Source organism: Papio anubis, chromosome 2 (assembly GCF_008728515.1).
Source record: "Papio anubis isolate 15944 chromosome 2, Panubis1.0, whole genome shotgun sequence".
In the NCBI taxonomy this organism is placed as follows: domain Eukaryota; kingdom Metazoa; phylum Chordata; class Mammalia; order Primates; family Cercopithecidae; genus Papio; species Papio anubis.
In genome coordinates, this window is record NC_044977.1 from 54,474,896 (window position 1) to 54,498,416 (window position 23,521).

General features: G+C 47.4%; 2 protein-coding genes and 1 long non-coding RNA gene across 8 annotated transcripts in view; all 3 read right to left on the minus strand.

Moving 5' to 3' along the window:
• Positions 1-4,209, minus strand: part of TATDN2 (TatD DNase domain containing 2) — a 39,797-nt gene extending 35,588 nt beyond the window's left edge. For both annotated transcript variants that reach the window (XR_004182098.1, XM_021934199.2), the window contains exons 1-2: positions 3,561-4,209; positions 3,009-3,428 (exon numbers count right to left, since the gene is read on the minus strand). Coding sequence is in view for 1 of the 2 variants with exons in the window: in XM_021934199.2 (XP_021789891.2) it covers positions 3,009-3,422 (414 nt within the window). In the remaining variant the exon portion in view is untranslated. The remainder of the gene's footprint in view (positions 1-3,008; positions 3,429-3,560) is intronic.
• Positions 4,210-5,721: 1,512 nt separating this feature from the next.
• On the minus strand, positions 5,722-6,747 carry LOC108584218. The gene is made up of 3 exons (XR_001899182.3): positions 6,704-6,747; positions 6,046-6,089; positions 5,722-5,934 (listed from the first exon to the last, which is right to left on the minus strand). It is a non-coding gene; the product is annotated as an uncharacterized LOC108584218 (long non-coding RNA).
• Positions 6,748-8,945: 2,198 nt separating this feature from the next.
• Positions 8,946-23,521, minus strand: part of IRAK2 (interleukin 1 receptor associated kinase 2) — a 78,241-nt gene continuing 63,665 nt past the window's right edge. For 3 of the 5 annotated variants that reach the window (XM_021934200.2, XM_021934202.2, XM_021934201.2), the window contains 2 exons: positions 17,890-18,090; positions 13,406-14,174 (listed from right to left, as the gene is read on the minus strand). In XM_021934200.2, the coding sequence (XP_021789892.2) occupies positions 13,500-14,174; positions 17,890-18,090 (876 nt within the window). In that variant the 3' untranslated portion in view covers positions 13,406-13,499. Of the gene's footprint in view, positions 10,661-13,405; positions 14,175-17,889; positions 18,091-23,521 lie in introns of those variants that run through there. The other 2 variants (XM_021934203.2, XM_021934204.2) reach the window with 2 other exon arrangements.

Genomic DNA, 23,521 nt, shown 5'->3' on the forward strand with positions numbered 1-23,521 from the left:
TAATCCCAGCACTTTGGGAGGCCGAGACGGGCGGATCACGAGGTCAGGAGATCGAGACCATCCTGGCTAACACAGTGAAACCCCGTCTCTACTAAAAAATACAAAAAACTAGCCCGGCGTGGTGGCGGGCGCCTGTAGTCCCAGCTACTTGGGAGGCTGAGGCAGGAGAATGGCATAAACCCGGGAGGCGGAGCTTGCAGTGAGCTGAGATCCGGCCACTGCACTCCAGCCTGGGCGACAGAGCGAGACGCCATCTCAAAAAAAAAAAAAAATCTTCAAAAGAGTGATGTTTCTACAATGCAATTTCCTTTTCTGTGTAGAGCCTTGTATAAATTCTAATTGCTTAGAAGACAATCCAGCTGGTACAGTGGCTCATGCCTCTAATCCCAGTGCTTTGGGAGGACAAGGTGAGAGGACAGCTTGAGCCCAGGAGTTTGAGACCAGCCTGGGCGACAGAGCGAGACCTTCGTCTCTATTAAAAAAAAAATTTTTTTTTTTTTTTTTTTTTTTGAGACTGAGTCTCGCTCTGTCGCCCAGGCTGGAGTACAGTGGCTTGATCTTGGCTTACTGCAAGCTCTGCCTCCCAGGTTCATGCCATTCTCCTGCCTCAGCCTCCCAAGTGGCCAGGACTACAGGCACCTGCCACCACACCCAGCTAATTATTTTTTGTATTTTTAGTAGAGACGGGGTTTCACTGTGTTAGCCAGGGGTGGTCTCGATCTCCTGACCTCATGATCCGCCTGCCTTGACCTCCCAAAGTGCTGGGATTACAGGCGTGAGCCACTGCACCCGGCCCCAAAAAAATTTTTTTAATCTGCAGGGTGTGGTGGCACATGCCCATATTCTCACATTAAGAAGACTGTTTGACCCCAGGAGTTCGAGGCTACAGTGAACCATGATTGTGCCACTGCACTCCAGCCAAATAGTTTCAAAAAAATAAAATAAGTTTTTAAAAAAAGAATACAATTGGCCAGGCCTGGTGGCTCACACCTGTAATCCCAGCACTTTGGGAGGCTGAGACAGGCAGACCACTTGAGGTCAGGAGTTCGAGACCAGCCTGGCCAACCAGGCGAAACCCTATCTCCACTAAAAATACAAAGATTAGCTGGGCATGGGCCCACTTGTAGTCCCAGCTACTTGGAAGGCTGAGGCAGGAGAACTGTTTGAACCCGGGAGGTGGAGGTTGCAGTTAGCAGAGATCACGCCACTGCACTCTATCTTGGGTGATACAGTAAGACTCTGTCTCAAAAAAAAAAAAAAAAAAAAAAACAAAGAATACAATTCTAAGGGAATTGTCCCTTAGAATAAAATCCATTGCCCTTAGGATAAAATCCAAATTCCCTTGGCTACTAAAACCTTGCTGCAGTCCGCCCCCTACCTCGCTCTCCAGCCTCCTGGGCTCACTGCTCCATCATACCACATTGTAGGCAGTCATGTGACCATCCCTCCAGTCCTCCCACCAGACTGCTCCCTAGAAGCTCATCACTCCCAGACCCAACAGTGCTTGGCATGCAATAACCCTCAAGCGCTTATATTGAAACCATTAAATTGGGTTCTTGCAAAACAAGGCTCCTTTAGCCTTAATGAGAGAAAGGTGGGTCCATCCTACAATCAGGCCCACCCAGATTAGAGACCACATCCTCAAACCCGAGTTCCAGATCTTTAGGACAGCCAGGGATTCAGCACACCTGAAAGACTATGTAAAATAAATTTCCTGCCTCTCCCAGTACCAGGTTTCACTCTATCTATAAATTGTCAGTGAAGCTAAATTTAATCAATTGGTATTATTTTATGCTGTACCCAAGTCTACTGAAACTGTATCAAGAAGGAGCAAAGTCCCATACTTACCTGATTTGAGACAAATTCAGCATTCCTACGCTAGAGACAGGGCTTTTCAACTCACCATTATTTGTGAATTTAAAAAGAAAAAATCCACGCGCCCACACAAAAGTTCAGACAGTGAGGTCCACAATGAAAAAACCAGGGACACTTAGCCTATGAGTCCCCAAAACAAAGTGAAATACAGCCTCCTTTCTCAGCTACACAAAAGAAACCACCAAGGCTAGGCTTAAAACCAAACCCATATTCCTTAGGGCCTGTTTTAATTGCTTTTGTAAAATAATTTTCTCTAGAGGCAGCCCGTCTCATCCCAAATAAAACTGTTTCTCCATTCTCCTCCACAGGCAGAACCTCTCACTTCTTAAGATCCAGAGCTTCAAAACCTAGGATGCAAACTCTAAGGGGAAAGTGATCTGTTTTGTTAGTAAAGAATCCCAAACACCTAGAACATTGCCCGGCACAAACTAAACCTTCAACACATATTTGTTGTGTTGATTGAGTAGATGAGCTAAATGTATCTTCTCTGTGAAGCACTCCTTGGTCTGCTCCAAGTACTTATGAAACCCTCTTGCATGTTTCCATTAGGGAACTAACAATTTAACCTCCAAAAAAAAAAAACTAGCACCACCAAGCAAAACCCCAACATGCTGGAAACCATGACTTTGGAAGAGAGCTACACCAAGAACCACAATTCTTGGTTCTGTGATTCAGAGTGGTTCAAAGCACGAGGACACACAATTCCTTAAACTGACAACTAAAATAAATACATCCTTCTCTTGAACACATAATCCACCTTCTACTGCAGTGATTCTCCAACGGGGCTGCACGTTTACAATAACCTGGGGAGCACTGAAAAATCTGGAAGCCCAGACCACACCTCAGACCAACAAATCAGTTTCTCTGGGGTAGGAGGTAGGCCCAAGTATTTTAAAGCTTTCCAAGTAGTTCCAAAGTGCAGCCGAATTTGAAAACTACCTCTCTACTTAACTTCAGGCCACGCCCCTGGAAGACTGCTTGGTCTTCGAGTTGGGTGGAGCGGACTTCTAGGAAGATCCTCCAGACCTTCAAGAATGTGATGTTTTAGTCTCCTTCCATCAAAATTCCCATCCCCAACCTCTCAAGCCATGTGGAAGCGGTTTCACAGATTGCAAAGCGTGGCAGCCACCTACCTTAAGGCTGCAGGCTTCCTCCTCTAGAGAAGCCATTTCTTCTAAAGAGGCGGTGGCAGGACGCAGAGGGGATCCCCCTGAAGACAGGAACCCCCCAGTGCTTCGAATCAGGCAGCCTTTGGAGGCGGTCCCGCCCACACCTGGGCCCAAGAAATGGGGGGGGGAGGAGGAGGAGGAGTTATTTCTGCGGCGGGATGAGCCCCAGGATAACCTCCGCGAGCAAGCCACATCGTCCTCCTTCTGGGCTTTCAGGCGTTTGGGGGTGCCGGGCCCTCCAGAACGCGATGCAGACCTCTGAGCTGGCTGGCTGGAGGGGGCCACATCACAGGGCTCCCGGAGGCAGCTGCGCTTGCTGGGACACCCTTCCGACGTGCTGCTCCAGTTGTGCTTGACCTTGCCCCGCTCGGACGCCATGGGCACCTGCAAGGTACAGGGGGCCTGGATTCCAACACCACCCTTCCTGGCGGTCCCACCTCAGATTCCCACCGCCCCCCCCCCCGCCCAGGGGGAGGGCAAGACACAAGGGCAGAGCCACAGGCTAGCCTCACTGACCTTTCCCTCTTCTTTCCACTGCCCATCACAGTTCTCAAGGTTTCAGAAATGCCAAACCCAGTCGGAGAAGTCAAAGCGATCCAAAATTTACTAAAGGCTTCCGTTGGTTTCCAAGTCCACAACGTGCTTTTGAGATCACGAAGCGCTTCACTTTGCACAGCCCTACTTCGAGGATGCCTAAGCGCTTCCGGGCTACAAAGCGCTTTGATCAGTTTGCAATATAAAGCCCTTCAGAACTGTAAAAGCGCTTCAGAAGACCACATGGCGCTTCAAGAACCACACATGGCTGCCCCACCGGCAGCCCTGGGGCCAGGCGCTCAGTCCCTAGGCCAGGGTCAGACTGGGCGCCGCAGCCCGCCCTGCTCCTGCGGCCCGACCAGACCCGGGCCGGAAGGGGCCCGAGCGGCCCCCTTGGGAGCTGGCAGCGCCCCCGTCCGCCAACTCAGGACGCCCCCGGCCGGCTGCCGCCGCTGTCCCGCCGGGCAGCCTACCGCCTGCCCCAGCCCTACAACCCCGCCCCACCCGGCCTCCGCCCGAGCTGCGACCACTCTGGCCTCCGTGGCGCCCGCCCTCCGGAACGAGCCCTGCGGCCCGCAGGCCGGAGAGCGGCAGGGGCGGGGCCTGCGCCAAACGGAAGGCGCCCATTGCTCGACCCGGCAAGGGGCGGGACTCCGAGCAAGACGGAGCCCGTCTCGTAGCCAAGCGGCTTAGAGTCGGGACGGTACGCCTTAGGAAGCTCGTCCATTGGTCAGAAGCCAGATGGGGCGGAGCCACTCACGTGGGCTTGAACAGCGGGAAGCTGAGGCCAGCCAACTGTGCAGGCAGGCAGCGTCCGTGGACGCGCTTAAGTTAACGCCGTTCCCCTCAGCGTCGGCACCTGTACCGGAAGCTTTCAGACCTGCATTCGCTCATCGAGCCAAAGCAAGCCGTATGCTGAGCATTGTCACCCCACTTTATAGAGCAGAAAACTGTGGCTCAGAGAGACCAAGTGACACACCCAGAAAGGGGAAGAATTGGAAGCCACCAAAAAAAAAAAAAAAAAAAAGACTACACAAAAACGTGGACTATCCGCCTGGTGAAAAATACTAAAGACGGCTGGGAGCGGTGGCTCACGCCTGCAATCTCAGCACTTTGGGAGACCGAGGCGGGAGAATGGCTTGAGCTCAGGAGTTAGAGACCAGCCTGGCCAACATGGTGCGACCCCCTATCTCTACAAAAAATAAAATTAGCTGGGCGTGGTGCCAGTTATTCAGGCTGAGGTGGGAGGATCACTTGAGCCCGGGAGGTCGAAGCTGCAGTGAACTATGATCGCGCCACTGCACCCCAGCCTGGAGGACAGAGCAAGACCCTGTCTCAAAAAAAAAAAAGAAAGAAAAAAGAAAAGAAAAGAAAAAATCAAAGACAAGGTACAAATTTAGAAAAATACTCGAAACATATGACAAAGGGCCGATATTCGATGTAGCAATTCTCCCAAAATAATAACTTAGTATTAAGACTGGCAAAGGAGGCTGGGTCCAGTGGCACACGTCTGTAATCCCAGCACTTTGGGAGGCCGAGGCGGGTGAATCGCTTGAGGCTAAGAGTTCGAGACCAGTGTGTGCAATATGGCAAAATCCTGTCTCTAGTGAAACTCAAAAATTAGCCACTTGTGGAGGTGTACATGTGTAGTCCCAGTTACTCAGGAGGCTGAGGTGGAAGGATCCCTTGAGCCTGGGAAGTCGAGGGTCCAGTGAGCCAAGATTATGCCAAGCACTCCAGCCAGGGAGACAAAGTGAGACCCCCATCTCAGGGAAAAAGAAAAAAAAAAAAGGCAAAGGAAGCAATGAACAAAAACAAGTTATCAAACACTCTTAAAAATAAGAAAGATGGCTCCACCTCAGCCATTAAAAAAGTACATATGGCCGGGCGTGGTGGCTCACGGCTGTAATACCAGCACTTTGGGAGGCCACAAGGCGGGCGGATCACGAGGTCAGGAGATGGAGACCATTCTGGCTACCACTGTGAAACCCCATCTCTACTAAAAATACAAAAAACAGCCGGGCGTGGTAGCGGGCACCTGTAGTCCCAGCTACTCAGGAGGCTGAGGCAGGAAAATGGCGTGAACCCAAGAGGCGGAGCTTGCAGTGAGGTGAGATCGTGTCACTGCACTCCAGCCTGGGCGACAAAGCGAGACTCCATCTTAAAAAAAAAAAAAAATTAAAAAAAATAAAAAGTACATATAAAATTATAATTTTCCACTCATTAGATTGACAATAATCAAAAAGCAAGATAATATACCTTGTGGCTGAGGATGTGAGGAAATGCACTCCCATACATCCTTGATGAACGTGTGAATTGATACAATCTCCTTGGAAGGTGGCCTTGTCTGTAGTAGCTGGAATGAAAACAAAACTTCAATCTTTATCAGTAGGAGGTAGTTATATACATTAAGGAATAGCCATACAATGGAATGTAAGGCAAAAAGAATGAAGTCATCTAAACTCACTGTTGAGGAGCAATGGCCAAGAAAGACATGAAAAAACAAAGGACCTAGAAAAAAAAGCATGAACAAAATACATGTGTGGCTAAATAGAGAGGAGTGGCATACAAAGATAAATGTGGCTTTTTTTTTTCAAATACCTGAGGGTAACCGCTTTGTGTGTTTGTTTCTAACAGCTTTAAGATATAATTTATATACCATAAAGTTTACTCATTTAAAGTGTATGAGCAGCAGGCATGGTGGCTTATGCCTGTAATCCCAGCACTTTGGGAGGCCGAGGTGGGCAGATCACAAGGTCAGGAGTTCAAGACCAGCCTCACCAACATGGTGAAATCCCATCTCTAATAAAAAGAAATACAAAAATTAGTAGGGCATGGTGGTGCACGCCTGTAATCCCAGCTTTTCAGGACGCTGAGGCAGTAGAATTGCTTGAATCTGGGAGGCGGAGGTTGCAATGAGCCAAGATCGCGCCATTGCACTCCAGCCTAGGCAACAGAACGAGACTCTGTCTCAAAAAAAAAAAAAAAAGGGTATATGACCAGCTGGTCTGGTGGCTCACTCCTATAATTTCAGCAAGACTGTAATCTAGTTTGTCTTGATAGATTTGCCTATTCTGACAAAATTAAAAATGGAATCATACAATATGTGACTTGCTTTTGCTTACCATGATCTCAAGGTTCATCCATGTGGTAACATGTGTCAGTATGTTTGAAATGCTTGTTTCCCGGTGCTGTAAAGAAATAGCACTTGAACATTAATTTTCTCAGCAAGGTCATTTTTTTTTTTTTTTTTTTTTTTTTTGAGACGGAGTCTCGCTCTGTCGCCCAGGCTGGAGTGCAGTGGTGCGATCTCGGCTCACTGCAAGCTCCACTTCCCGGGTTCACGCCATTCTCCCGCCTCAGCCTCCGAGTAGCTGGGACTACAGGCGCCCGCCACCACACCCGGCTAGTTTTTTGTATTTTTAGTAGAGACGGGGTTTCACCATGTTAGCCAGGATGGTCTCGATCTCCTGACCTCGTGATCCACCCGCCTCGGCCTCCCAAAGTGCTGGGATTACAGGCTTGAGCCACCGCGCCCGGCCAGCAAGGTCATTTTTATACTTTCTGCAGAAAGGGTACACTCACCAGCAGTTTTGCCACAAGAGTACACCGAACAAAGGAGCCAGGGTCATTTATAACCTGACATATCCACCCTACTGCTGTGTCCAGTTTTCCCATAGACGGAACGGGACTTCACATTCTGTATTTGTCTTGATTGGCTAGCAACTTAAAACTTTTTAAAAGAGGCAAAGGCAGAGGAGAACAAAGGAAGGAGGAAGTAACTTGTGGAATGCTGAGAAAGGTAAAAACATTTTCAAATAAGGAAGAGAAACAGGCTATGACTTGATGCTTGCCTGGACCAGTATAACCATGCCAGGGCAAATATTTAGGCTAAATTGTGGGAGCTAAGAACATAAAGTACATTGATTTCTTTAGTATGGCTGGCAGATATTTAAGAATGTTAGCACAGGTCTTTGAATAAATTTTGCTTCTAAGAGAAGTTACTATTTATTCCTAATTAGACAGGGAGGAAAGTCTTTGAAGAGGAACCTCTACTTTACTTTTCACAAGCACTTAATTCTTTTCTATGGCTGAATATTCCATTTTATGAATAGACCGCATTTCATTTATCCACTCATCAGTTGATGAATATTTTGGTTGTTTCTATTTTTTGGCTATTATGATTCATGCTGTTATAAACACTGGTATGGAGGCCTTTGTGTGGACATGTTTTCATTTCTGTTGGGTAGATACCTAGGGGTAGAATTGCTAGGTCATATGGAAACTCTTTTACCTTTTGAGGAAGTGCCAAACTGTTTTCCAAAGTGCTCACCATTTTCAATTCCCACCAACAGTGTGTGTGGCTCCAGTTTCTCCACATCACGGCCAACACTTGTTTTTGTCTTTTTTATTATAGCTATCCTAGTGAATGTGAAGTGGCACCTCATAGAGGTTTTGATTTGCATTTCCCTGATGACTAATTAAGTTGAGCATCACCTCTGTTTTCCATCACCTCTGGAAGGATGCTCCAACCTAGTGACAGTGGTTGCCTTTGGGAAGAAGAAACTGGAGACTAAGATCCCATTGAGAAAAAGCCTGCCTTCTCACCATGGAAACTTTGTACTGTTTGGGTTTTTAAATCCTCTATTAACCTAAAAAAAAAATAATAATAATTCAGGGCTTCCCTATGGGGGATCCACGAAAAGACATCATGGTGCCCGTGAAGGTCTGGAATTCAAGTACTCAGAATGCATATGTATGTATGTCTGTATGTAGCAGAGGTCTAGAGCTTTCATCCAAGTCCCAAGGGGATTCACTGACGTCTCCAAAAATACATAAAATCCTACTCTAGAAATATAAGTATATCTGGATAACCAGGAACCTATTGGTGTCAGCCCTCTATTGCTCAAACAGCCCTGGAAACACCCTGCTTATAATTGTAAGGTGTTCGCAACAGGCCAGGTCCCATTTGGGGCACAAAATGCACATTCACCTTGAATCCTCACAGATACCAGAGCTGAAGACAGGGCTGTCTGTATAGATCACTGTCCATCTGGACTGGGATCCAGCTCAGCTACATCACACATCAAGCCAAAGCTCTCCTTACTGGGGAGCTGCTAAATGCTTTCACCAGGCAGGACCCACCCAACAACAGTCCTACGCGATGGGTACTTTTTCTTTTTCCCATTGTACAGATGAGGAAACAAGAGCCTCAGAGTAACTCCCTAACTGGGCCCAAGGTCATGCAGCTATTAACAGTCAACAGTAAGAGCCAGGATCCTAGCTCTTGGCTACCCCATTCTCAAGGATGCAGAGTGCCTTCTCTAAACAAATTCTTCCAGACACAAACTAATTACAAGTTCTCTGTTGACTTTACAAACATATTTTTATTATATAAAAAGAAATTACTATAGAATTACTTTAAATAGGACATTTCTCCCAGTGAATTTAAAATAGCATCTGTTTCACAAAAATATTTGCAACATGCCTTTTCAGATATATACTCACTGAATAATCATTAGGTACATGGCAGAAATACACATTTAATACCTTTTTTATTTTATAAAACAGGACAAGTGCATTTTCCAAGCGCTTCTATAGCCACTGTCTCATCTGTTCCTCCCAACAGCCCAGGGATGAAGAACAAGCAGGTGTTATCTTACTTACAAAGAAACTGAGGTCCCAAAAATTAAATTGACTTAATTAGCAGCAGAATCAGACATGAAATACATTCTCCTGATTCTTCATCATCCAGCCATAAATAACACATATTCTCAGCCAGGCATGGTAGCTCAAGCCTGTAATCCCAACACTTTCATAGGCCAAGGTGGGCGGATCACAAGGTCAGTAGTTCGAGACCAGCCAATATGGCCAATATGGTGAAACCCCGACTCTACTAAAAATACAAAAATTAGCCAGGCGTAGCGGCAAGTGCCTATAGTCCCATCTACTCAGGAGGCTGAGGCAGGAGAATTGCTTGAACCTTAGAGGCAGAGGTTGCAGTGAGCTGAGATCGTGCCACTGCACTCCAGCCTGGGTGACAGAGTGACCCAGGTGACAGTATTTTTTAACGGAGCTTTTATTTTGAGAATATGTGGGGTTTGTTTTGTTTCGTTTTGTTTTGTTTTTACAAATTCTCATATTCTCAAAATAAAAGCTCCATTAAAAAATACTAACATTAGTGGGATGGGAAGATAAAGGTGCCAGGCAATGAATGAATAAATATGTGAGTTGCAAGATTTCTAATACAGGCAGTGGAAGGCCTGCAGACCTCTTCGCCAGGTGTCTGACATTTGTAGAACCTGAGACCCAGAGAGGTGAGTCAAGAACTCCACTGAGACACAAGTTGAAAGTCTTTCAGGCCAGGTACGGTGGCTCCCAACTGTAATTCCAGCACTTTGGGAGTCTGAGGTGGGAGGATTGCTTGAGCCCAGGACTTCAAGACCAGCCTGGACAACATAGCGAGACCCCATCTTTACAAAAAAATAAAAATAAAAACTAAAAAAGTCTTTCAGAGCATGCAAGCTTGCAGGCTGTCAGCAAATACGATCCAGAGATCTTAGCTCTGGAAAATGCTATGGCATTGCAGAACTGCCAGTGGTAGGAGGACAAGAGCTGCTGAGGTAATGGAATCTGCTGGGGTGGTTATCATCACACACTCCCCGGAACCACAAAATCAACCACATCCTGGGCCCATGTACAGGGTTTCTGCTTCAGTCTCCTCTGATCCCCTGCTCTGACTAACAAAGCCCAGAAAGGAAGAGATTTCATGGATTTTTGTGTCTCTGAAAGCTGAGGGCCCTTCTCTCCCAACTCATTCCAGTGAAATGAAGTTTCCCTCCCACCCATGACAGCTGATGTTTTGTTGTGTGTTTCCTGGTAGATCTTGGATTCTGCCTCAGACCTTTTTCTTGATCTGATGCTCATCGTTCCAACTGAGGACAAGGGTCCTCAGCTGTGTTCCAGTCATCAGGGGCCAAAGAGCTCAATGCTGTCCAGTTTCTCCTCTTTGTAGAGCAGAATATTCTCCATCAGTTTCCTTTTGGCCTCATTGATCTCAATTTGCCACGAAGTCTCTGTAGCTGATGTTCAACAGAAAGCAAACAAGAGCAACTTGAATGAAAATTACCATTATTTTAATTCTTAGATTCACTTAACTCAGATTTCTGAATCAGGACCTGAGTGTAATGAGCATTTCTTTTCTTTTTTCTCTTTTTTCTTTCTTTCTTTTTTTTAATTGAGACAGGGTCTCACTCTGTTGCCCAGGCTGGAGTGCAATGGCACCATTTCAGCTCAAGGCAACCTTGACCTCACAGGTTCAGGTGATCCTCCCACCTCAGTCTCCTGAGAGGCAGGGACTACAGGTGTACACAACCACACCTGGCTACTTTTTTTTTTTTTGAGATGGAGTCTCACTCTGTCGCCCAGGCTGGGCAACACACACAGTTAGTTTTTTTGTATTTTAGTAGAGAAGGGGTTTCACCATGTTGCCCAGAGTGGTCTTGAACTCCTGAGCTCAGGCAATCCACCCGCCTTGGCCTCCCAAAGTGCTAGGATTACAGACAGGCATGAGCCATCACGCCCGGCCTGTGAGCCACGGCAAACGACCTATTTATTTATTATTTTTTGAGATGGAGTCTCACTCTGTTGCCCAGGCTGGAGTGCCGTGGCTCAATCTCGGCTCACTGCAACATCTGCCTCCTGGGTTCAAGCAATTCTCCTGACTTAGCTTCCTGAGTACCTGGGATTACAGGCGCCCACCACCACACCCAGCTAATTTTTTGTATTTTTAGTAGAGATGGGGTTTCAGTGTCTTAGCCAGGATGGTCTCGATCTCCTGACCTCGTGATCCACCCACCTCAGCCTCCCAAAGTGTTGGAATTACAGGTGTGAGCCACTAGGCCTGGCCTTTTTTTTTTTTTCTTTTCTGTATTTTTAGTAGAGACAGGGTTTCACGACATTGGCCAGGCTAGTCTCGAACTCCTGACCTCAGGTGATCCACCCGCCTCGGCCTCCCAAAGTGCTGGGATTACAGGTGTGAGTCACCATGCCTGGCTGGCCACACCTGGCTAATTTTTGCATCTTTTGTAGAGGTAGGTTTTCACCATGTTGCCCAGGCTGATCTTTAAATTCCTGGGCTCAAGCAATCTGCCCACCTCATCCTCCCAAATTACTAGGATTACAGGCATGAGCCACTGCACCCGGCTGTAATGAGCATTTTCATCTCCTCTGCCTTTGCAGGAAGCCCAGCAACCTACCCTGACCTTACAGAAAGGAGAGGGTTTCCCTGCTCCTCTTTATGATGCTGAGGGGTGGGAGGGTGGAGTGAGAAAAAATGCTCACATCCTGTCTTTCTTCTTCCTCTCCCTCCCCATGGCAGGAGGAGTAAAAGGAGAAACAGGAGTGGTCAGAGCGTGGGACATTCATTGAACCATGTTTACTAAGGGACAGGGACACTGCTTTGAAAGGGCCTTCCTGGCCAGGCGCAGTGGCTCACGCCTATAATCCTAGCACTTTGGGAGGCCAACGTGGGCGGATCAACTGAGGTCGGGAGTTCGAGACTAGCCTGACCAACATGGAGAAACCCCGTCTCTACTAAAAATACAAAATTAGCCAGGCGTGGTGGCGCATGCCTGTAATCCCAGCTACTCAGGAGGCTGAGGCAGGAGAATCGCTTGAATGCGGGAGGTGGAGGTTGCAGTGAGCTGAGATCATGCCATTGCACTCCAGCCCAGGCAACAAGAGCGAAACTCCATCTCAAAAAAAAAAAAAAAAAAATGGCAGGGGGGACTTTCCTAATTTTTTATTTCAGAAAGAAACTTGGTATCCTTGGACCTGAGTGGCAGGAATGGAAGGTATCTTTTTTTTTCCCAGACAGAGTCTTCCTCTGTCACCCAGGCTGGAGTGCAGTGGTGCGATCTCGGTTCACTGCAACCTCCACCTCCCGGGTTCAAGCAATTCTCCTGCCTTAGCCTCCCAAGTAGCTGGGACTACAGGTGCCTGCCACCACGCCCAGCTAATTTTTGTATTTTTAGTAGAGAGACGGGGTTTCACCATATTGGCCAGATTGGTCTCGAAATCCTGACCCCGTGATCTGCCTGCCTCGGCCTTCCAAAGTGCTGGGATTACAGGTGTGCTGGGATTACAGCCACCGCGCCCAGCCAGAAGGTATCTTCTTTTTTTCTTTTTTTTTTGAGATGGAGTCTCACTCTGTCACTCAGGGCTGGAGTGCAATGGCACGATCTCGGCTCACTGCAACCTCCACCTCCCGGGTTCAAGTGATTCTCGTGCCTCAGCCTCCCAAGTAGCTGGGACTACAGGCACACACCACCATGCCTAGCTAATTTTTGTATTTTTAGTAGAGACAGGGTTTCACCAAGTTGGCCAAGCTGGTCTTGAACTCCTGACCTCAGGTGATCCGCCCACCCCAGCCTCCCGAAGTGCTGGGATTACAGGCGTGAGCCACCGCACCCAGCCTGGAAGATATCTTTAGAAGTGACTGGTGAGGATGGTGTTTGTGTTGAGAGGAGAGGCAGACAGGAAGAGACCACACGGGGCCTTGAGGACTTTAAATGAGGGATGACATGCATTGTGTTTTTTGTTTTGTTTTGTTTTTTCTTTTTTTGAGACGGAGTCTCGTTCTGTCGCCCAGGCTGAAGTGCAGTGGCACAATCTGGGCTCACTGCAACCTCTGCCTTCCGGGTTCAAGCAATTCTCTTGCCTCAGCCTCCCAAGTACCTGGGATTACAGGCACGTGCCACCATGCCCAGCTAATTTTTTTGTATTTTTAGTAGAGACAGGGTTTCGCCATGTTGGCCAGGCTGGTCTCGATCTCCTGACCTCAGGTGATCCACCCGCCTTGGCTTCCAAAAGTGCTGGGGTTACAGGTGTGAGCCACCTCGCCTGGCCCACGTTGTGTTTTTAAAAGCTACTCTGGCTGGCTCCTGGAGAAGGACCTGGTGAGGGAGGGGCCCGGGTAGATGGAGGAGGACTCAGGGAAGCTATGCAGTCCCCTGAGGATAGGAGCTCAGACAAAGGGAGAATGCAGGAAAGTAAATGAAGGTGAGAGAGATTTAGGAGGCAAATGGACAGGACTGGATGATTAACTGGACACAGTCCAGGGCAGGGAGAGGGAGGTGTCAAGGATGCCTCCCAGGTTTCTCTGTGAAAAACTGGCTGGTTGGTGAATGGCTGAATAACCAAATGAAGGAGTGAATGAGGGCAACAGAAAGAAAAAATGATGGGCTGAAGTTGGGGACACACACATGACCATCTATATGCACTCTGACCTCCGGCCGGCTTACCATCCTTGGGAGGCTCCGGGCCAACGCAGGCCTCAGAGGAGGAGTCGGCCTCCCTTCCCATGATGACCTGCAGCCTTCCTTCGCCATTCTCTGTGGGGAGAAGTGAGGTGGCAGGCCCCGCCCAGGGTGCCACACTCGCGGAGGAGGAGGCATCAAGGTTGGAATTGTCAACGTCGTCTGTTTCCTCTGGGGTGTTGGAAGAAGAGCCTGTACCCTCAGAAAGCCCACTCCAAGGGAGCAACGTCTCCCAGCCTCGGAGCCGCTCTTCCACAGCAGCCACAGAGCCACGCACCTTTGGGAGAAGAGGGAGAAAGGAGCTCATCAAGAATTCTCTCGGAAATAAAAATGCTAACATCTGGCCTCCCAGCAGAGAGGGGGCGGGGAGCAGACTGAAGAACCTAATGCTGGTTGCTTTGTCTGAAAAAACCACACCCTTCCTTTCAAAAGACCTGCACTTGCCCACCCACTGCCCTGCCATAGATGAGACAGCAGGACCCAGCATGGGCTGATCATAGTACCGCACTCCTCTGGCCATAGGGATTAGTCTAGATTTGGGCCTGTGATCCAAGGCGGACAACCAGAATCCTTCCCTGAAACTTTTCCACCTAGAGCTTATTGGAAAGACCTCCAGCCTTTCCTTTCTCGTGGTAGAACCAGACGCCCCACCACACCCAGAAAACCCATTTACAGTAGGGGAAAATGAAAGCTCAACACAGAGTAAAGCAGAGGCAAGCAACGGAGAGAGAGCCACAGACACAGAGACACAATGGCTATACCTTTGGTGTTTGACATCCTGGGTCTAACTTCCCTGAAACCAGAGCAATGCCTGTCCTCTCTGCTGTCTGGTTAAATGAGACACTAAGTTCATTCATTCACTAATTCACTCATTCATATTCTTCCCCTCTCCCTATGTCTGTATGTGTGCACGTGCGTGTGTGTGTGTGTGTAAGAGGTTAAGTTCCTAACACTTTCAATTAAAAAAAGGCACAAATAATATAGATGTTGCCCTGGAAGGTTTTTCTGGTTAGGGAGGTTAGGAAAATTGGAGGGAAGCAAGGAAGGAATGTTTCTTCTTCACACACACACACAGAGCACACACACAGATACACACACATACATACCCTTATACCCATAATAACAACGACAACTCTCATCTCCTCAGTGCCTTGCAAAAAATTCAGTATACTAATGTATCCATTTCATACACAATGCATGAGTTTTTATAGATAAAAAATTAAAAGATCGGAAAAGTTAAGTTCCCTGCCTAAAGCCACCCAGCCAATCCAGTAAATGGCACAGGTGACCACCAAACCCAGGCCTGCTTATCTTTGAGTCCCTGACCCAACTGTTCTCTCATCTTCCTAGCTTGGTTGTGATGTACTGCAAAGGCCATCTCCTACCTCTTCTTACACCTAAAGCACCCTATCCCCTTTATTTTACATGGCAAACATCTCATCCTTCAAGGCCCAGGTCACATGTTACTTCTTGAGATAAATCTTCACAGTAGATGCCCAATAAATATTTGCCAATCTAAAGACCGCATTTCCTTGTAGCTAGGTGTGGCCATGTGACTAGGTTCTGCTCTCCATTATGTGAGAAAAAGTGATACATTTCCAGGTTATATCTTTAAAAGAAAGGGAGTGTGTCCACCTTTTCCTTTTAACCCTCTTTCAGTGGCTGGAATGCAGGTGTGATGGCCTGAGCAACAGCAGCCATCTTAAATCCTGAAATGGAAGCCACATGGTAAGGATAGCAGACAAAAAATATAGAAGGAGCCTGGGTCCCCAATACCGTGGCACTGCCACATTAGCACTGGACTGTGTAAATTCAAACTGTTACACTAAAGAGAATAAACGTCTATCTCATTTTCACCACTGCATTTTGCAGTCTCCTTGTTATAGCAGTTTCACCTGCACATTAAGTGACACATTGAACAAAATAATGGAATGAATAGAAGGATGAAAGTCTTACTGAAATAATAATTGGTTGAAGGAGACAGAACTTTTTAGAATATAAATCTGATTATGTTCTACCTCTGCTTAAAACCCTAGTGAGGCTGGGCACAGTGGCTCACATCCGTAATCCCAGCACTTTGGGAGGCCGAGGCAGGTGAATCACCTGAGGTCAGGAGTTCAAGACCAGCTTAGCCAACATAGTGAAACCCCGTCTCCACTAAAAATACAAAAATTAGCTGGGTGTGGTGGCACACACCTGCAATCTCAGCTACTCAGGACGCTGAGGCAGGAGAATTACTTGAACCTGGGAAGTGGAGGTTGCAGTGAGCCGAGATTGCACCACTGCACTCCAGCCTGGGCGAAAGAGTGAGATTCTGTCAAAAAACAACAACAAAAAAAAACTTAGCGGCTCTGCAAAAATCCTTACTGTGCCTTCCTCGACACACCCAACACAAGCCACTGTGCCCCATGTGTTGTGTTCTAGCCCTTCGGACCTTCTTCCAAGCCCTTGAACGTGCTGAGCTCTCTCGGCTCAAGCCACTTGCAGGGTGTTCCTTCTGCCTGGATTGCTCTTCATGTGCTTAAACACCCCTTCCTCAGGAAGATCAACAGGGTGGGGTCCTCGTCATACACTGTCCTGGCGCTCACCACACAGACAATTACTATACAATGTCCATGAGTTCCAGGAGAGTGAACCTGGGTCTGCCTTGTTCCCAAACAGATGTGTCCCCTGGCCCTAGTGTACAACTACGAAATGAATGACTGAACATCGTGGCACATGGACACTTGGGGGACATCTGTGCTAGCAAAGGCTGAGAACAAAGACTGAAGCCTCCAGCTCCTGCCACGTGACAGTGCAAGACCATGGACATAGGGCTGAACTGGGAGTCCAGAGAGCTCTGACAGAAACAAATTCTCTGGCCTCATCTTCTCCTCTCTGGCCCTTGCCCTTCTGTAAAATGGGAGGCTTGGGCTACAGCAGTGGTTTTTGAAGATTTTTTTCAGCTACCAAACCCTTTCCAGAGAACCCAATATAGTAACTGAGAGAAGTCAAAGTGGGTGTCTGGTCCGAGTCACAGTTGGGGGCCTGCACCTCCCCCAACCCCTCTTGCTGCCAACAGCAATTCCTGAGATATTCTCAAGGAGCCCCTCTGTGCCCAACACCACTTGAAAATCACTCTGCTAGATGATTTCTAAGGTTCCTCGTGGCCAGTGGAGATTTTGTCCTTAGAAAGACCAAGCAAGCAATGGCCGGACGCGGTGGCTCATGCCTGTAATTCAAGATACTCGGGAGGCTGAGGCAAGAGAATCACTTGAACCCGGGAGGCAGAGGTTGGAGATAGCGCCACTGCATTCCAGCCTGGGCGACAAAGGGAGACTCTGTCTCAAAAAAAAAAAAAAAAAGACCAAGCAGTAGTCTCTCGATTACCTTTTACCATGGAAGCCATGGCTACTTCTCATGTCCAGAAAAACGTCTTACACCGTGTAGTGGCTGCCTTCTAGGACATCCGCCTAGTGCATGGGCTGAGCACCCTCCCTTTCTTTGGGACCTGACCCTGACACCATACAGGGATGGAGCCCTGGGCAGCCAGGTTTGCATGCTGGACTGCCCCGCCATGCCTAATTGGCCAAGCGGTAGACACCTGACCCAAGTTCAGCCAATCAGGTCCTCCCTCTGCGGTGGGCCTCAGGGTGGAGGCTCATTCACTGCGTTAAAACCTGCGGGCAGATCCGTTCCCTCCAGGGAGCACCACGGAGGAAAGGAGAAGGGGTCTATAGAGAAGGGGGAATAAAGCCGATTCACAGAGAGTGCATCAAGTTCGTTAACATCCCCGTATTTGGTCCTGCACCCTGAGGCCCTGCAATACCCCTGTCCTGCCCAGACTTCGCACTATCCATCCCTACCTACCCAGCCCCTTGGCTGATGCGAGCTCCAGGAGGTCTGCGGCTTGCCATAACCCTGGTTTGTGCATCAGGCCTCTGTGAAGGGGCCGTCCCCGATGAGGTGGACCCACACGCCCAGGCAGCGAGGTTGCTGCGGGCGAGGCTCACCTCCTGCAGGCTGATGTTACGCTTCCGCAGGCACAGGCAGGCGGCCGTGGCCAGGGCCTTGGCACAGTCCTCCGGAAGCCTCCCTGCACCCTTCTCCAGGTACTTCTGGCAGATCTCCTTTGCCATCACGTTCTCCACGCCCGTCTTCCTGGAGCAGAGCGAGGCGGTGCTGCTTGGAATTTCACTGAGGAGTAAATCCTTCTGTGGGAAGAAGTGTAGAAACGCCCTTGTGTGAGCTGCAGGGCTGCGACAGCCAACGCACGCGCCCCAGTCACCTCTAGAGCTGCAAAAAATGCTCAAAACCAACGGGACATCGTAAGAATAAATGCAAGGATTCCAGAAAGAAGTAAAACACCCAAGAAATGGAGAAGGACTCGATTTCCTACATGCACTAGACACTCCGTAGTGAACTCATGCCACAAACGCGGGGCCTTAATTTTTCTAGGCCTCGGTTGGTTCATCAGGAAAATGGGAGTAACAAAAATACCTACACCAGGGCCGGGCGCCGTGGCTCACGCCTGTAATCCTAGCACTTTGGGAGGCAGAGGCGGGTGGATCACTTGAGGTCAGGAGTTCAAGACCAGCCTGGCCAACATGGCATAACCCCATCTCTACTAAAAATATAAAAATTAGCTGGGCTTGGCTGGGCGCGGTAGCTCAGGCTTGTAATCCCAGCACTTTGGGAGGCCGAGGTGGGCGGATCACGAGGTCAGGAGATCGAGACCATCCTGGCTAACACGGTGAAACCCCGTCTCTACTAAAAATACAAAAAATTAGCCGGGCGTGGTGGCGGGCACCTGTAGTCCCAGCTACTTGGGAGGCTGAGGCAGGAGAATGGCATGAACCCGGGAGGCAGAGCTTGCAGTGAGCCGAGATCACACTACTGCACTCCAGCCCGGGCGACAGAGCGAGACTCCGTCTCAAAAAAAAAAAAAAAAAATTTCAAATGTAGGATTCTAACCTATGTATACATAACAGGAGAACCACAAAGAAAATATGTCTATACTTTTTATACATTTTGTATTTACATATATTTTATATTTTGTACCACATAAAATACAGGAATCTGAACTATGCATACAATAGCACATATGCTATATAAATAATTTTATACAAATATGTAAGATTTATTTAATATAAATTATATGTTGTATATTTCATGAGTAATATGGTCTATATGATTAGCATATATAAATGTTACAAATAGAGTATACTAAATATTGTAAAAACATGTATTCTAGGCCAGGCATGGTGCCTCAGGCCTGTAATCCCAGTGCTTTGGGAGGCCAAGGAGGGCAGATCACTCAAGGTCAGGAGTTTGGGACCAGCCTGGTTGACATGGTGAAACCTCATCTCTACTAAAAATACAAAAAATTAGCCAGGCATGGGGGCACACACCTGTAGTCCCAGGTACTTGGGAGGCTGAGGCAGGAGAATTGCTTGAACTGGGGAGGGAGAGGCTGCAGTGAGCTGAGATCACACCACTGCACTCCAGCCTGGGCGACAGAGTAGACTCCGTCTCAAAAAAAAAATAAATAAATAAATAAAAATAGAAATAGGCCGGGCACAGTGATATGATCATAGCTCACTACAGTCTCAACCTCCTCGGTTCAATCGATCCTCCAACCTCAGCCTCCCAAGTAGCTGGGACTATAGGTGCATGCCATTGTACTTGGCTAATTTTTAAATTTTTTGTAGAGATGGGGTCTCATTACGTTGCCCAGGCTGATCTTGAACTCCTGGGCTCAAGCAGTCCTCCTGCCTTGGCATCTCAAAGTGCTCAGATCATAGGTGTGAGCCACTGCACCCAGCCTAAATGTTTATTTTTTTAAAAGTGTGCTAGTGTTTAAAGCTGATAATCAAGAACAGCAGAAGTGTATTATTTTCATTTTTTCTAGAGGCAGGGTCTCACAATTTGCCCCAACTGGAAACCTGCCATCATTGCTATGTATCTTGATGCAAAGACTATGATGATAATCAAAGTACAGAAGACACCTGGTGTTTAAACAGTGGTTGGGGGACTGAGAACACATGATGAAAGGATGTCAAGGGAACTTCACCATGGAGGAGTCTGCAGCTCCACCTGAAACCACTGATCAATCTTAGCACTAACCTGAACACACTTATTGGTCTTAGCACTAAAAGTAGGACAACAGGCTACGCGCCCCATGTAGTGAAGAACTGGGAGGCTCACAGCGCCTCCAGAAAGTTTTCTTGACGAAGGCAATGACCATGACTAAACAAGTCACAAGTGCTAAGTGTGAAATACAGGAAATATGGGGAATAGAGAAACAAGGGAAGGAGACCACAGGATGTAATCAGCAAAACCCAGAATGTGAGACAGTCTGTCTATATAGGGCAAATGACCTACTCTATGCAAAATGCAACGACATCCAAAATGAAAAAGGGCATTGCGGGAGAGGTTGCGAGAGAATAAGAGTCTTAAAAAACATAACCATGCCCAGGCATGGTGGTTCACGCCTATAATCTCAGCACTTTTGGGAGGCTAAGGCAGGTGAACGCTGGAGCCCAGGAGTTCAAAACCAGCCTGGGCAACAAAGTGACATGCCATCTCCATATAAAAATGAAAAAAAAAAAAAAACATAACCAAAGTAATATATGGACATTTTTGGGAGTCTAGTTTCAAACAAACTACCTTTAAAAAGCAACTTTTGGCTCGACACAGTGGCTCACGCCTATAATCCCAAGACTTTGGGAGGCCAAGGCAGGAGGATCACTTGGGCTCAGGAGTTCGAGACCAGCCTGGGCAACGTGGCAAAACCCCATCTCTATTAAAAATACAAAAATTTTCTGGGCCATGGTGGCACACACCTGTGATCCAGCTACATGGGAAGCTGAGGCAGGAGAATTGCTTGAACCTGGGAGACAGAGGTTGCAGTAAGCCAAGAGCACACCACTGTACTCCAGCCTGGGCCACAGAGGGAGACTCCACTTCAAAAAAAAAATTAAAATTAAACATAAGTGGTTAAAATTTGGGGGCAAAAGTTTACCTTTCCTTTCATTTCTACTCTCCAAAGGTAACCCCTGCTAATAGTTTGGATTATATTACTTTCTGCTATACAGCTGTAATTATTTTGGTTATATATTTACTTATATAATAATTATAACAGTAACCTAAGAGCTATTAAAATAATAGCAATATCAGCATGGGCAACATAACAAGACCCCATCTCTACAAATAAAAAATTAAAAATTAGCTGGGCGTGAGGGCACATGCCTGTGGTCTCAGTTACTTGGGAGGCCGCCGAGGCAGATGGATCACTTGAGGTCAGGAGTTCAAGACCAGCCTGGTCAACATGGTGAAACCCTGTCTCTACTGAAAATATGAAAATTAGCTGGGCGTGTTGGTTCACACCTGTAATCCCAGCTACTCGGGAGGCTGTTGCAGGAGAATCAATTGAAGGCAGGAGGCAGAGGCTGCAGTGAGCCGAGATTGTACCACTGTACTCCGGCCTGGGTGACAGAGTGAGACTGTCTCAAAATAAAAATAAATAAAATAAAAATTAGCTAGGAGTGGTGGCACATGCCTGTAGTCCCAATTACTTGGGAGGCTAAAGCAGGGGATCACTTGAAGCCATGGGTTCAAAGTTACAGTGAGCCATGATTGTACCACTACACTCTAGCCTAGATGGCAGAGACCCTATCTCAAATAATAATGATAATAATAATAGTTAACATATATTGTTTATTATGTTCTAGTTACTGTTTTAGGCATCTCACACATTATTTAACCTTCAATAACACTGTCAGATGCCGGGCACAGTGACTCATGCCTATAATCCCAGCTACTCGGGAGGCTAAGGTGAGAGGATCCCTTGAGCCCAGGAGTCCGAGGTGGCAGCGAGCTATGATCATGCCACTGCACTTCTCCAGCCTTCTTGACAAAGGAAGACCCCATCTCCAAAAATGATAACAAACAAATATACCTTGTCAGGAGAGTACTACTATTATCCTCAATTTATAGAGAAGAAAATATGTGATACAATGTTTTCATTCATTCATCCATCTATTTTTAGCAAAAATGTGATCATATTATATACTATTCTGAATTTGCTTTTTTCACTTGGAGATATGTCCCTGTCAGAACATACATGTCTTTTTCAATTTACTTTTTTATTTTTTTGAGACAGAGTCTTACTCTATTGCCCAGGCTGGAGTGCTGTGGCGCAATCTCAACTCACTGCACTCCACCTCCCATGTTCAAGCGATTCTCCTGCTTCAGCCTCCTGAGTAGCTGGGACTACAGGCACTCGCCACCCACCCAGCTAATTTTGTATTTTTAGTAGAGACGGGATTTCACCATGTTGCCCAGGCTGGTCTTGAACTCCTGAGCTCAAGTGATCCACCCACCTCAGCCTCCCAAAGTGCCGGGATTACAGCCGTGAGCCACCACACCCAGCCTCTTTTTCATTTTTTAAAATAAGAATGTTTCTGTTGGCTTTATTCAGAATTGCCAAAACCTGGAAATAACCCAAATGTCCAGCAACTGGTAAATGGATAAACAGTCATCTATCCATACAATGGAATACTCTTCAGCGATGAAAAGGAATGAATTACTGACACATCAACAACATGAATGAATCTAAGCACCACGCTACATGAAGGGGGACAGAAACAAATGGGTGCATCCTCCGTGGGCCCATTGATATGACCCTCTAAAGAAGATAGACCTATGTGGACAGAAATTAGATGAGTAGTTGCCAGGTCCTGGAAGTGGCGGGAATTTTCTAGGGTGACAAAAATATTCCATATCTTGATTGTGGTGGTGGTTAAATGACTGTATACGTTTGTCAAAACTCATACAGGCTGGGCGCCATGGCTCACACCTGTAATCCTCACACTTTGAGAGGCCAAATGGGAAGATCGCTTGAGCCTAGGCATTCGAGGCTGCAGTGAGCTACAATCATGCCACTGCACTCCAGCCTGAGTGACAGGGCAAGATCCCTCCCTATCTCTAAATCAAATTAATTAAAATTGGTCAGGCGCAGTGGCTCACTCCTGTAATTCCAACACTTTGGGAGGCCAAGGTGGGCAGATCACCTGAGTTATGTCAGGAGTTTGAGACCAGCCTGGCCAACATGGCAAAACCCCATCTCTACCAAAACAATACAAAAATTAGCCAGGTATGGTGACACGCACCAGTAGTCCCAGCTACTCAGGAGGCTGAGGCAGGGGAATCTCTTGACCCGGTGGGGTGGAGGTTGCAGTGAGCCAAGATCATGCCACTGCACTCCAGCCTGGGCAACAGAGCGAGACTCTGCCTCGGAAAAAAAAATGCCACTACAAATATCCTTGTTCATCTGTCTCTCCTCACATGTGTGCATGTTTCTCTAGGCACAAACGGAATTGCTGTGTCAGAGGGTACCCATACTTTCAATTTTGGTGGAAACCACCAAATGCCCTCAGGAAACACTGTGGCAACTAACACTTTCCTAAGCCTGGGGGAGGCCTGCTTCCTCCTACCCTGGGCCACGGGAAGTCAGCAAGCTTTCCTCCCAGGCTCAAATCTTGATTAACCATCGGATTGTACCTACCACAACAGAACACGATAAGAGACCATACGAGAGTCTAGAGTAAGAAACTACATTTTAAAAAATGATTATTTTCCACA